At 43.3% G+C, this 13998-nt stretch overlaps 1 protein-coding gene across 2 annotated transcripts in view; it reads left to right on the top strand.

Annotated features, from left to right (window-relative positions):
• The window catches only part of MYRIP (myosin VIIA and Rab interacting protein), a 346219-nt gene that overhangs the window by 306124 nt on the left and 26097 nt on the right, over window positions 1-13998 (top strand). For both annotated transcript variants that reach the window (XM_075271252.1, XM_075271253.1), the window contains one exon: window positions 3034-3222. In XM_075271252.1, the coding sequence (XP_075127353.1) occupies window positions 3034-3222 (189 nt within the window). The remainder of the gene's footprint in view (window positions 1-3033; window positions 3223-13998) is intronic.

The raw sequence follows: 13998 nt of genomic DNA, 5'->3' as shown, positions 1-13998 counted from the left end.
TTAATTATTCAGTAAAGAAAATTGGCTATTTGAATAGTAAACATTTTGTTTTTTTCTGATATTGTGACAATTTAAGTCCATCGAAAGGGAGTCTGTCACCAGAACCTAGCATATTATCCACAGATAGATAAGTTAGGGTCACTTAAATTAAACCTCCATTGCCAGGTTTACTACTGGTGAGATCTTTGAAACAATGAGGGTGTTGCTGTTTATCTCTAAAGAGTAAAGGCAATGACCTCACTGTTCCAAAGAGCTCATTTGCATAAGCATTGATATCTGGACTATGGATTCACAGATTCACAAGGGGGAAGTAGTTGAGCTGAGTGTGCAGTATCGTCTGCAGAGTGTAGTTGAGCTGAGTGTGCAGTATCGTCTACAGAGTGTAATTGAGCTGAGTGTGCAGTATCGGACAGTGTGCAGTGTGCACACTGTCCGATACTGCACACTCAGCTCAACTACACTCTGCAGACGATACTGCACACTCAGCTCAACTACTCCCCGCCCAGTACCTGCCCACACTCTCCTAAGCCCCACCTTCTCTATAATACTAGTTGGGGAGGGGGGAGGGGCTTAGGAGAGTGTGGGCGGGTACTGGGTGGGGAGCTGCAGGTAAGTGGACACCGGTGGGGGGGAGGGGGTTAAATCACTACACAGCGTGGGGTCCAAAAAAAACAATTTTTGGACTACATGCTGTGTAGTGAATAGGATCGTCTTTAAAATCCCAGTTCTGCTTCATCTCTCACGTAGTAGTGTCCGATACTGCACACTCAGTTTAACTACTCTGGAGTAGTTGAGCTGAGCGCACGGACCGATGTAAGAGAGCTGGCAGATGTAGCATGTAGATGTAGCAACAAAGTGTAGAGGTGTAGAAGAGCTGAGTGTGTGCTGAGCTCTGTTACACCAGAGATGTGTGTGACAGGAGGAGTAGCTGGAGGGATGGTTGGGTGTAGCAGAGCTGAGCTCTGCTTCATCTCCGGTGTCTGGAGTAGCGGAGCTAACCGCACGGCTATCTCTGCTTCATCTCGCCATAGGAATGCATTGACCAGCGTTGATTGGCCAGTGTACAGCATTCGGCCAATCAACACTGGTTCTGCCGGAGGAGGCGGAGTCTAAAATTGGACTAGAATGGAAACTGCTGTGGACCGATTTTAGACTCCGCCTCCTCAGGCAGAACCAGCGTTGATTGGCCGAATGCTGTACACTGACCAATCAACGCTGGTCAATGCATTCCTGTGGGAAAAAGTCAGCTTCGGCATATCGCAAGCTGACAGGGATCCCGACATAATAAAGGTACTTGATGCCCCCAGACATGCTTTCCCTGCTGTCCCAGTTGCTTTCCAGGGTGTTGGCATCATTTCCTGGGGTGTCATAGTGGACTTGGTGACTCTCCTGAGTCGAATGGTGGGATCCCCTGTAGCGAAGCATTTTCTCCCATAGACTATAATGGGGTTCGATATTCGTTTGAATAGTCGAATATTGAGCGGCTATTCGAAATGAATATCGAATATCGAACACTTTACTGTTCGCTCATCTCTACTGATAATCTGTTGTCTTGATCAGTTGCCAATGGTTACGATTACAAATACAGAAACTTTCTATGGTCTGGATCTTGTCAGGAACCCAGCCATGATTTCCTTATTGTAGCTGGATTATCAGGCAAGGACACCACATATATGAGAAGATATCCCGGCCACAATATGGAAATCATGGTGGAATTTCTGACCTTAGAAAGGTCCTGCATTCATGGTGGTATCCACTGGCAACTGATCCAGACAACAGACTGTGACCACAAGATATTTAAAGAAATTCTTTAAAACTCTGCAAAAGTGTTTAACTTTTAATTATCTACAAACCTAAAAATGGTTATGTACATGGGAATACCCCTTTAAAGAGGATCTTTTACCTCCTTCACAACTTCCAATTTATTGCATCGTTCAATAGGTGGTGCTTCTTGGATTCTGGTGCAGTTGAAGTTTCTTCTCTAGACTTGACTCGTCTTGAGCAATCGTTTCTGTTAGTTTCAACACAGTTATGTTTTCTGCTGTCATGGGGGTGGTACAATCTACAAATTTAAAAACGGTTATGTTCATGGGAGTACCCCTTTAAATAAAAAGTCATTATACATAAAATCTAGAATTTCTGATAACTGCTTTTTGAGATGTCAGCCTCTCAAACTCTATCGTTGGAGGTCACACTGCTGTGACATTTATAAAATGTTAGATTGACATGTCAGTTGTTATAAAACTACATTAGGCTAAGTTCACGCATCGCTCATAAAATGTGCAGTGGAAGAAGTGTGACCATAGCACCAACCATAGCTGCATTGGAGTTGATGACTTCTCTGGTGAATCTACAATGCTTGTACAAATTCACATCATGCTTACAATGCCCTGTAAAAATCCAAATTCTTTGTTTTTCTAATATTTTGTTATTGAATTTTCAGTGGATATTTCACAACGAGAGATGTGCAGCAAATATACTATGCATAAAGTTAACCTTAAGTAATCTGTGTTCATAGAGAGGCTGTTCTGGCCATTCATCCATTTACTATTGATATTTATCAGCACACAAGGAAAGTCGCTTGTAACCCCTCGTTCACATCTGTGTTTGGTAATCTGTTCGGGGAAATCCGCATGGGGACCCCCTGAACGGACAACCGAACGCATTTACAAGTGCTGTGCAGTAAAGGCACACGGACCTCATAGACTATAGTGGAGCCCATGTGCTTGCCGTGAGATCTCTGCACAAGTTATGCAGAGTTAGTTATTATAGTCTATGGGGTCCGTGTGCTTTTACTGCACAGCGCTTGCAAATGCATTCGGTAGTCCGTTTGGGGGGTCCCCATGCAGACTCCCTGAACGGATTACCAAACACAGATGTGAAGGAGGGGGTTACTTGTCTCTGGGTTGTGTATGATATTATCTGCAGGCTGGTATACATCATTCCAATTAACATTAATGTCACCATATATTAAAAAAAAATGTTTCCTAATATTCTGCTGTTTTGTCCCCATGTACTCTTGTACATAAACAGAAATACTCTGCTGTGTCTCTCTGCAACATATCAACAGAGGTCCTAAAGGTCATCAATGCAACCGAAGAACTGATAGCAGGATCCACAGATCCATGGGATTCCCCAGGAAATACACTTGACCGAGAAACTTTACCTATAGTTGCTGACCCTCTCAGACTAGATGAACAACTCACCAAACTGGAAGAAAATGTAAGAATATGCTGCAATATTATTTACTGATTTGTATTAGTAACCTCAATACTAATGTAATCAGAATAAAACACAACTAACAAGAAAAAAAATCTATATAGAGGATTTTTCTGTAGATCTATGTCCAAATATTCAATCCTCCATGCAGCTAGAGAATTTGTCAACAGCTTTGAAGGGGTCATGTTGGAAAATCAAGTTTCTCAATGCGTTCATGGCACTGGATACTTCTGAGTACTACTATATATGCCCCCCATTGCCCCAATTCTTAGGTTTGCAAGGTTCCAGAAGTCTCGTTCCTCTGCCACTCCCAGTCTCGAGAACGACTCCACTCTATTCCGCTGCTTGTTCACAGGGTAGGGTGTGATTGGTCACATGGCCAAGAGTCTGCGTGTCCGAAGGGGAGGCAGAAGAACAAAACTTACAGGCTGCACTCTGTAAATCTAAGAATGGGGAAAATGGGGGCCAGCACATATACTAGTAACTAGCGAAATACAGTACAGTGAATGCACTGAAAAATGTTTTATTTCCCTACATAGCTCCTTTAACTTTAACAGCAAGTCATGCTATATAGCATTCTTCCATTGAAGAGAAGCAGCTGACACTTTGTCACAACATATGCTACACACAACACTGATAACTAAACCAGCACTGAGATCGATTGCTGAACACTTTGTTCCTGCATACAGTCCATTCCCAAGAAAATTTGTAGCATTGCACTAATGCTTCATATGGAAAAGATATTATTAGGTGGATATAGAATGTATCCACCCAGCATTTCTCTATTGGCAGATTGTGTGAACTGCAGACAATAGGGAAATGCTGGAATATATTATATCATTGTAGTTAGCTAAGGAGATAAAAAGAAATTAAAGGGATACTATCATTAAAACTAAATTTTTTTCTGCCTACCACGTAGGAATAGCCTTAATAAAAGCTATTCTTCTCCTACCTTTAGATGTCTTCTCCGCGCTGCCATTCGGTATATAATCCAGTTTTCGTCTGTATGCAAATGAGTTCTCTCGCAGCACTGGGGGCGGTTCCCAGCGCTCAAACAGCACTGGGGGCATCCCCATTGCAAGCGAGAGAACTCTCCAGTGCCGCCTCCATCTTCTTCAGGAACAGCCTTTTCATGTGTCTTCTTCCGGCGCAGGCTTCATACTTCTAGGCCTCGGGTCTAGGGCAAAGCCGACTGCGTATGCCCGTCAGCCACAAGAAAATGGCTGCATACAATACTGTTTAAGCGACCATTTCGTTGTGACCAGAGGGCATGCGCAGTCGGCTTTGCCCTAGGCCTGAGGCCTAGAAGTTTGAAGCCACCGCTGGAAGAAGACACAAAGAAGACCCGTTCCTTTAGAAGATGGATGCAGTACTGGAGAGTTCTCTCGCAGCACTGGGGACACCCCCAGTGCTGTTTGAGCGCTGGGGCCTGCCCCCAGTACTGCGAGAGAACTCATATGCATACTGACGAAAACCGGATTATATACCGAACGGCGGCGCGGAGAAGACATCTAAACATTGTTTACACTCAGTACTGCAGCTCAGTCAAATTCACCTGAATGAAATAGTCAAAGCGCAATACCAAGCGCAGCCATTACAAAATGTACAGCAATGCCTGGCAAACACTAAAAAGGCTGCATCACTTACTGGAGCTTTGCAGGTCCTATCAGTCAGCTGATTGGTGGAAGTGGCAAGAGTTTGACCCCCAACAAGTATAAGTGGAGAAGGGGGTGACTAGAGATCCTAAACCAATGACATAAAGTTTTACTTTAATTCACATACCACATAAGTGTTATATTATTAGACCTGCTCTATACTTGAAAAGAAAACAGGCAGTAACACTAGGTTCACATCTGCATTCCAGTTTCTATGCGGGGAGGGTTTGTTTGGGGACCGCCCAAACAGAAACCCAATCCGCTTAACCCCATAGAGACACAGCCCAAAAGTGACTTAAGGACCAGGCCTCTTTTTTCAAAACTGACATTTGTCACTTTAAATGTCAATAACTTTGAGACGCTTTAACTTACACAAGTGATTCTGAGATTGTTTTTTCGTAACACATTGTACTTCATGTCAGTAGTAAATTTTCGACAATATGTTTTGTCTTTAATTATGAAAAAATAGGAAATTTGGTGAAAATTTTGAAAAAAATGCAGTTTTCAAACTTTGAAATTGCAAGCCTTTCAAATAGAAAGTCATACTACCCAAATTTTTTCATAAATATAATTAACCATGTCTCATATTTATGTGGCAATCAAATTTTAAGCACCCTTTCATTTTTTTCAGAAATTATAAGGCTTACAAGTCAAGCAGTAATTTTCCAAATTTTCAAGAAAATTTCCAAAACACATTTTTCAAGGGACTAGTTCAGTTCTGAAGGGAAATTGAAAGGCCTCTCTAATAAAAACCCCCAAAAGTCACCCCATTCTAAAAACTGCACTCCTGAAAGAATCCAAAACAGCAGTTAGAAAGTTTCTTAACCCTTTCAGCATTTCACAGCAATTACAGCAAAATGGAGGTCAAATTTACATTTTTCAATTTCTGTCACTAATATATTCATTTAGCCCTAGAATTTACACATTTACTAAGGGTTAAAGGAGAAACTGCACCCCACATTTTGTTACACAATTTCTCCCGAACACGACAATACCCCGTATGTGCTGGTACCCTAATGTACGGGCACACAATCGCTCTCAGAACGGATGGAGCGCTAATTGGATTTTGTAGGCCAGGTTTTGATAGAATACTTTTCAGGCACCATGTCCCGTTTGCAGAGCCCCCAAGGTGCCAAAACAGGGGAAACCCCCAAAATGTCACCCCATTTTGAAAACTAGACCCCTCAAGGAATTTATCAAGGGGTATAGTGAGCCCTTTGACCCTACAGGAGTGTAGCAGAATTGGCCCAACAAAAGGAAAAGTAACATTTTTTGATATAAAATGTTGCTTTAACACCAAATTTTGCATTTCCACAAGGGGTTAAAAGAGAAAATGCACCCCACAAATTGTCAAGCATTTTCTCCCAACAACAGAAATGCCCCATATGTGGATGTAAAATGATCTATGGGCACGCTGTGAGGTCCAGAGCGGAAGGAGCGCTATTGGGATTTTGGAGGGCAAATTTAGCTGGAATCTGTTTCAGGCACCATGTTGCATTTGGAGAGCCCCTGAAGTGCCAGAACAGTAGAAACCCCCCCAAAATGACCCCATTTTGGAAACTAGACCCCTCAAGGAATTTATGAAGGGGTATAGTGAGCACTTAGACCCTACAGGTGTTTCACAGATTTTTTTACCATTGAGATGTGAAAATGAAAAATTACTTTTTTTATAATAAAATGTCACTGTAGCCCCAAATTTTTCATCTTCACAAGGGGTTAAAGGAAAAATTGCACCCCACATTTTGTTACACAATTTCTCCCGAACACGACAATACCCCGTATGTGCTGGTACCCTAATGTACGGGCACACGGTCGCTCTCAAAACGGATGGAGCGCTAATTGGATTTTGTAGGCCAGGTTTTGCTAGAATACTTTTCAGGCACCATGGCTGACCAGGCTGCAATTGGTTTTAGTTACCATGTCACATTTGCAGAGGCCTTGAAGTGCCAAAACAGTGAAAGCCCCCAAAAATGTGACCCCATTTTGGAAACTAGACCCCTTGACTTCAGTGACGTCAGTGTTAAATTGCACCCAAGTATAGCAAACATTTGGATGCAGCTTGTATGGCAATAATTTATTTTGCAGAAATTACTGCATAACCGTATGAAAGTAATTGTGTGCAGAATACGTGATGGTATAAGGAGGCGATATTCCATGGAAAATAAATTCTAAAATTAATATTCCATGGAAGTGTGGTACAATCTAAAGCACTCCTTCATGCACAAGCCAGGTTTATCAGGGCAGGTGTCACACTGATAAGTGGTGTCTCTCCTTATTCCTCTTTTGTAACACACTCTGCATCTTTTTTGGTTTTTCCCTTTTTTAGCAGTTTGGGGGACTTCGCCGGGAAAATGTTGCCCTGGTACTATACGGGAACCTTGAGTTTCAGAAGTACTGGGGCCTGGCACTTCTAGGTCCCCAAATATCAGGGTCTTGATAATTATCTCCTGAAACTCAAGGAAAGTTCCTGTGTGGCCTGCACATCGTGATAGCACGTACGCGTTATACAATGCCATCTGAACCATGTGCACGGCCAGCTTTTTGTACCACACTCTTGTTTTTCGCATGGCACTGTAGGGCTTTAGGACTTGATCAGATAGATCAACCCCTCCCATGTTCTTATTGTATGCCAGGATGCAGTCTGGCTTGGAGACAGTGGTACTGGTGCCACACAGAGGGACAGAGGTGCTGCCGCTGCCATGAATTGTGGTCAGTACAAAAACATCCCTCTTGTCCTTATACTTGACCAGCAGCATATTTTCATTGCAGACAGCACTACTCTCACCCTTTCTGAGGGGCTGCGCAATATGTGCCCTAGGGAGGCCTCTTTGATTTCTGCGCACAGTCCCACAAGCTGCAGTTCCTCTAGAACTCAGGGACCTACTGGAGCCTTTACTTGGTTCGGGAGATGCGCGATTTTTAAAATGAACATTCTCCCTCGTCTTCTCTACTTGATGCAGGCGCTTCCCATTCACATCCCTCTGTCTTTTCTTAGATCCCTCACTTCCGTCCAATTGAAGTTCATCTGGTCGGGCAGACCCGCCCGAGTGAGCAAGGCTTTTCTCTTTCGTCCCAAGAGTTGCGGTGGTTTATCGCTTCCGGACCTGAAGTCCTATTACTTGGCTACCCACCTGACTCGTGTCGTGGACTGGTGTAGGCATGCTGTTTCTAAACCTTGGGTCTACATCGAACAGGCATTCTCTCCGATCCCTTTGCAGGTTGCCCCATGGCTGGACTCCTCCTCATTGTCATCTCTCTTTTCTCACCCTACCCTTGGTCCCACGCTTCGGATTTGCTCCAGGGGCCTTGTTCGCTCCACTCTCCTCCCTAAGGATTCCGCTCTTTTCCCAGTGCTGGGCAATCCTGCCTTTCCACCTGGAATGTTTGACCGAGTTTTTCGTAATTGGCGCCGTCATGGGATTTTCCGTGCCTGTCACTTCCAGGACGCTGGGGGATGGACTACACTTCTGAATTCCCAGGCCCCTCCTGAGCTGCCCCCTTTGGATGCTTGGCGGGGGATGCAACTTCGTCACTTTTTACATTCTCTCCCTGCTCCTGCAGAGTTCCGCGTCGAACCTACCCCCTTGGAGAAGATTTTTGTTGGTGCTGGCCCCCTTCGCCACTCCCTCTCGCTCACTTACCGGATCCTGGTTGAACCTCCGGAGGACTTTGTTCCGCCGTTCTTGTTGAAATGGGAATCTGACTTATCCCTTTCCCTCTCTCAGGAGCAGCGTAGGCGCATTTTTCGCCTTTCTCATACTGCTTCCATCGGCTCTCGCCACCAGGAGGCCAGCTACAAAATCTTGTCCCGATGGTATAGGGTTCCTACGAGACTCCATGCTATGTTTCCTCAGGTCTCCCCATTATGTTGGCGCTGTGGCGACGAGGAAGGCACGCTGCTACACATTTTTTGGTCCTGTCCTGCCCTTTCGTCCTTCTGGGAGGGGGTCAAGCGGATAACCCTCCAGCTTACTGAAACTTCTCACCATTTGGGCCCTGCCCTGTTCCTCCTTAATCATTGTGAGTCTTCTGTAAAGGTCTTTAAGCGTTCCCTACTTAGATTCCTGATCCTCGCTGCCCGGGCTTGTATCCCCCTTTTTTGGAAACGAGTGGATCCTCCTCCTCTCTCCCTCTGGATTTCGAAGGTCAACAAGATAATGCGCATGGAAAATTTCACGTCTTTCCTGCATGGCACGACTGAGGCGTACATCAAAACCTGGTTCTACTGGTTCAGGTTTCAACAGTCTGCAGAGTACCGGACGCTCCTGGGCTCTGACCCCTCCTCTGATTGATACTCTTGTTGTTCGTCTCAGGTATTTGACCAGTGGTTGCTCCCGAGCCCTTCCCAACTGGCTGTGGTATGGATGACCTGGCGAGCGCTCTCACTGGTTTCCTGACTGCTCACACTCACCCCTACCTACCCTTTCACCCCCCACATTTAGTCCTCTCCCCCACTCATCTGTCCCACTAACCCCTCCCTCCCCCCCCTTTTTTCCTTTTTCTTTTTTTTTTCTATGTTGCTTTCTTTGTCTTTAATTTTTTTTTTATTTTTTTATTTTTTTTTTATTTTATTCTTCTGATTGTATTTTGTGTTGCACTGTGTGCTTTTTCTGTTCGCAGGGCGGGTGTTCGCCTTGTAACTTGTAATTGTTTTTTCTTTTCTTATTGTTTAAAAAAAATTTCAATAAAAATTTGAGTTATAAAAAAAGAACTCAGGGACCTAAAGAGTGGGATGCTGGTGTAAAAGTTATCTACATAGAGGTGATAACCCTTGTCCAGCAGTGGGTGCAGCAAATCCCACACAATTTTCCCACTAACTCCTAGGATTGGGGGGCAGTCTGGGGGCTCAATCCTTGTGTCCCTTCCTTCATACACCCTAAATTTATAAGTGTATCCTGAACTGCTCTCACATAGCTTATACATTTTAATGCCATACCGTGCCCGCTTACTGGGCAAGTATTGGCGGAATTTTAGCCTCCCTTTGAAACTGATCAGAGACTCATCAATTGCAATGTTCTGATCAGGGATGTAGGACTCTGCAAATTTGGTACTAAAGTGTTCAATAACTGGCCTAACTTTGTATAAGCGGTCAAAATTTGGGGCATCTTGGGGCGGGCACTGGGAATTATCATTGTAATGAAGGAACTTTAGGATACTTTCAAACCGTTTCCTGGTCATAGCCATTCGATAGATTGGAGTGTTGTGCAAGACATCTGTACTCCACTACTGACGAATTTTAGGTTTTTTCACTATGCCCATATGCAGAATAAGACCCCAGAAAATCTTCATTTCTGCTGCATTTACTGGGGTCCAGTTCTGTGGCCTGGCATAGGAAGAGGTGGCATTTTGTTCCAAAAATTGTACAGCGTACAAATTCGTTTGGGCCACCATAAGATCTACAAACTCATCAGAGAAAAAGATTTTGAAAAAGTCATTTTCTCTGAAGCCCTCAGTCTCAATTTGTATTCCTGACCGGGCAACAAAGTCAGGAAGCTGAGGTTCAAAATTTTCTGGTGGTGGGGTCCACATGGGCTCTACAGGTGTGGCAACTAAATCAGCAATTGTTCTGGGGCGCCTCCTTTGGGGTTGCTCATCACTGGATGAGGAGGAGGAGGAGGAAGAAGAGGAAAAATAAAGGAATGGGGCATTTTCCTCTTCTCCCTCGCTGGCGGTATCAGTGTCAGAGGCCAGTATGGCGTACGCCTCTTCTACTGAAAACCTTCTTTGGGATGATTGGGACTGTTGGGACATTTTTGTGTGTGTGTGGTGTTTTACTTGAGTATATAAAACTTTATTTCTTGAAACTTTATTGAAAATTCAAAGTGTGGGGTGTGTGTTGTGCTTTAACACGTGTATTTGATGTAAAAAAAAAAAAAAAACCCTGCAAAAAAAGTACAGATGTGATCACTAACGTTTATTTGTTACTGATCACTGCGCTGAGTAGCACAAAGGAAAAAAAAAAGATTCTTTTCTTCTAACTAAAATTGAATTAACTAGAAAAAAAGTGCGCAAAAAGTACTGATGTGATCAGTAACGTTTATTTGTTACTGATCACTGCGTTGAGTTTAGCACAACGGAAAAAAAAAGATTCTTTTCTTCTAACTAAAATTGAACTAATAAAATATAAAATAGACGGAGCAGTCTATATATATTTTATTACTAAGTCTAACTAGAAAAAAAGTGCGCAAAACAGTACAGATGTGATCAGTAACGTTTATTTGTTACTGATCACTGCGTTGAGTTTAGCACAACGGAAAAAAAAAGATTCTTTTCTTCTAACTAAAATTGAACTAATAAAATATAAAATAGACGGAGCAGTCTATATATATTTTATTACTAAGTCTAACTAGAAAAAAAGTGCGCAAAACAGTACAGATGTGATCAGTAACGTTTATTTGTTACTGATCACTGCGCTTTAGAAAAAAACTGAGTTTAGAAAAAAATTCTTCTCCTAGCTAAAATTGAACTGCAATAATACAGATAGAAGTGTGTGTGTGTATATATATATACACACACACACACTATATCTTTATTGCAGAAACTAACTAAAAAAAAAAAACCCCAAGAAGGGCTTTCCAAAAAAAGTTCTGCTGGTAAAGTGTTAATTTTACCAGCAGCCAGGAAGAAGGGGGAGGGAGGCTCTGTTCTGCACCCACTGGCTAGGTGCAGATTGCAGAACTTTTTAGGAGCTGATGCAGCCAGACGTGAGATCAGAGGTTGGTGGAGAGGGGGGATGGGAAGGGGATGGGAATGGGGATGGGAGGGTGGAGTGGCTGGTGGAGTGGCTGGGGGGAGATTTTTAGGAATGACAGGAGAGGGTGGCTGGCAGCAGCAGCGACGGAGCTCTGATCAGATCAAATATGTCACTGAAGACACGCAGCAGCAGCGGTAACGCACAGAAGGCTCACAGGGCAGCACGGAGGTCTACTCTGCTCGCAAGTCCCAGGGGAACTGACATGGGAAGCAAAGTGACCCCCGGTTAACACTGTCCTGCAAGCCTGCAATTGGTTGATCGGCCATGACACGTGCCAATCAACCAATTGCAACATCTGGAGGGTTGGCGCCACTGTACGCCCCCCAAACACTCGACAGGGATTGGTGGTATGTATACCTCCAATCCCTGTCACTTTTACTGACATCTGCCGGCGCAGATCCAATGATCTGTGCCGGAAAGCTGAAATTTACCGATCTGAATAGATCGGTCATTTTCAGCAATCTAAGTGGCAGGGAGGGGGTTAAACCTCCCGGTTCACGTGGAGAAGGTTGTCTGCTGTCATGGACAGCAGCAACCTTCTTACAGTTAGCGTCTCTTGAGACGCGGAGACTATTTATAACCATGACGTACTATTACCTCATGGGTCGCTAAGTACCAAGCTCCCATGAAGTAATAGTACGTCAAAGGTCGCTAAGGGGTTAAAATGAGCTGAGGCCACGGTCAGTGTCTATCCCATTATTTTCTATGGGCCCATACAAACATCCAGGCCGTAAAATATAGAATAGGTCCTATTCCTGTCCTATTCTGCGGCCCGTGCTTCTGTGGCTCCATGGAATCACGGCCTATGTACATGTAGCCAACGGGGAACATCCCCATGTCCCGTACTTTTAATCCACGGCAGGCTGGTTGAAGCATGATTGTCTGCAACCAGCCTAAAACTAAGTCTTTAACCCCCTTCCTGCCAATGGCACTTTTTGACTTCCTGACCAAGCTCGATTTTTCAAAACTAATGTGTCACTTTATGTGGCAATAACTTTGGAACGCTTTAACTTACCAAAGTGATTTTGAGATTGTTTTTGTTCGTAACACATTGTACTTCATGTTAGTAGTAAATTTTGGTTGATATGTTTTGTGTTTAATTATGAAAAAAAATAGGAAATTTGGTGGAAATTTTGAAAAATATGCATTTTATAAAGTTTGAAATGATGTGCATTGCATACACATAGTCAGACCGCCAAAATTATATCATAAAGCTCATGTCCCAGATCTCTGCTTTGTCGGCATCAAACTTTAGAAAATAGATGCTGATGCACACACTATATAAGGTGATAAGTGATAATTTATTTAGGGACAAATGATAACAATGATAATGCCATGAATATACAGGTTGACAAGCATATATGGATAAAGTAGCCACTAGATCAAGAATATGTATAACACTTCGGTCCTTTAGACCTTCATCAGATATGATTTAGTATGAGGCACACTAAAGGAAGGAGTCATGGCATGACCCTGAGATGCCAGCGGTCTTGTTTGATCGCCGGCATCTCAGGGCTTAACACCCGCGATCGGACCCGGTTCCGACCGTCGGTGTAACAGGGCTGACACTCGCAAGGCATGGTGCGCACACAGATTCTGTGTCCTTCCCGGCAGCGCCGTACTATTACGGCGGATGTTGGGAAGGGGTTAAATCCAACACCATGAGTACTGATAAACATAAAACAATACCATAAAAAGTTGTGTCCTCTTGTAACTAGGTATGTGTTTTGTGTGGCAAAATGTTGTAGTTAAAATATGTGGTGCGCTTACCTGTTTCGTCCAATAACGCATGACAACTTTTGCCCTGATCATATACAGTCCTATGAAAAAGTTTGGGCACCCCTATTAATCTTAATCATTTTTTGTTCTAAATATTTTGGTGTTTGCAACAGCCATTTCAGTTTGATATATCTAATAACTGATGGACACAGTAATATTTCAGGATTGAAATGAGGTTTATTGTACTAACAGAAAATGTGCAATATGCATTAAACCAAAATTTGACCGGTGCAAAAGTATGGGCACCCTTATCATTTTATTGATTTGAATTCCCCTAACTACTTTTTACTGACTTACTGAAGCACAAAATTGGTTTTGTAACCTCAGTGAGCTTTGAACTTCATAGCCAGATGTATCCAATCATAAGAAAAGGTATTTAAGGTGGCCAATTGCAAGTTGATCTCCTATTTGAATCTCCTCTGAAGAGTGGCATCATGGGCTACTCAAAACAACTCTCAAATGATCTGAAAACACAGATTGTTCAACATAGTTGTTCAGGGGAAGCATACAAAAAGTTGTCTCAGAGATTTAACCTATTTGACAAAGAGGGGCACAAAATGCTACCTTTAAACACACGAATTCTAACTAGCA

Source organism: Leptodactylus fuscus, chromosome 4, assembly GCF_031893055.1.
Source record: "Leptodactylus fuscus isolate aLepFus1 chromosome 4, aLepFus1.hap2, whole genome shotgun sequence".
NCBI lineage: Eukaryota > Metazoa > Chordata > Amphibia > Anura > Leptodactylidae > Leptodactylus > Leptodactylus fuscus.
The sequence above is the reverse complement of the archived record's forward strand: the minus strand, read 5'-3'. Positions and strand labels throughout refer to the sequence as shown.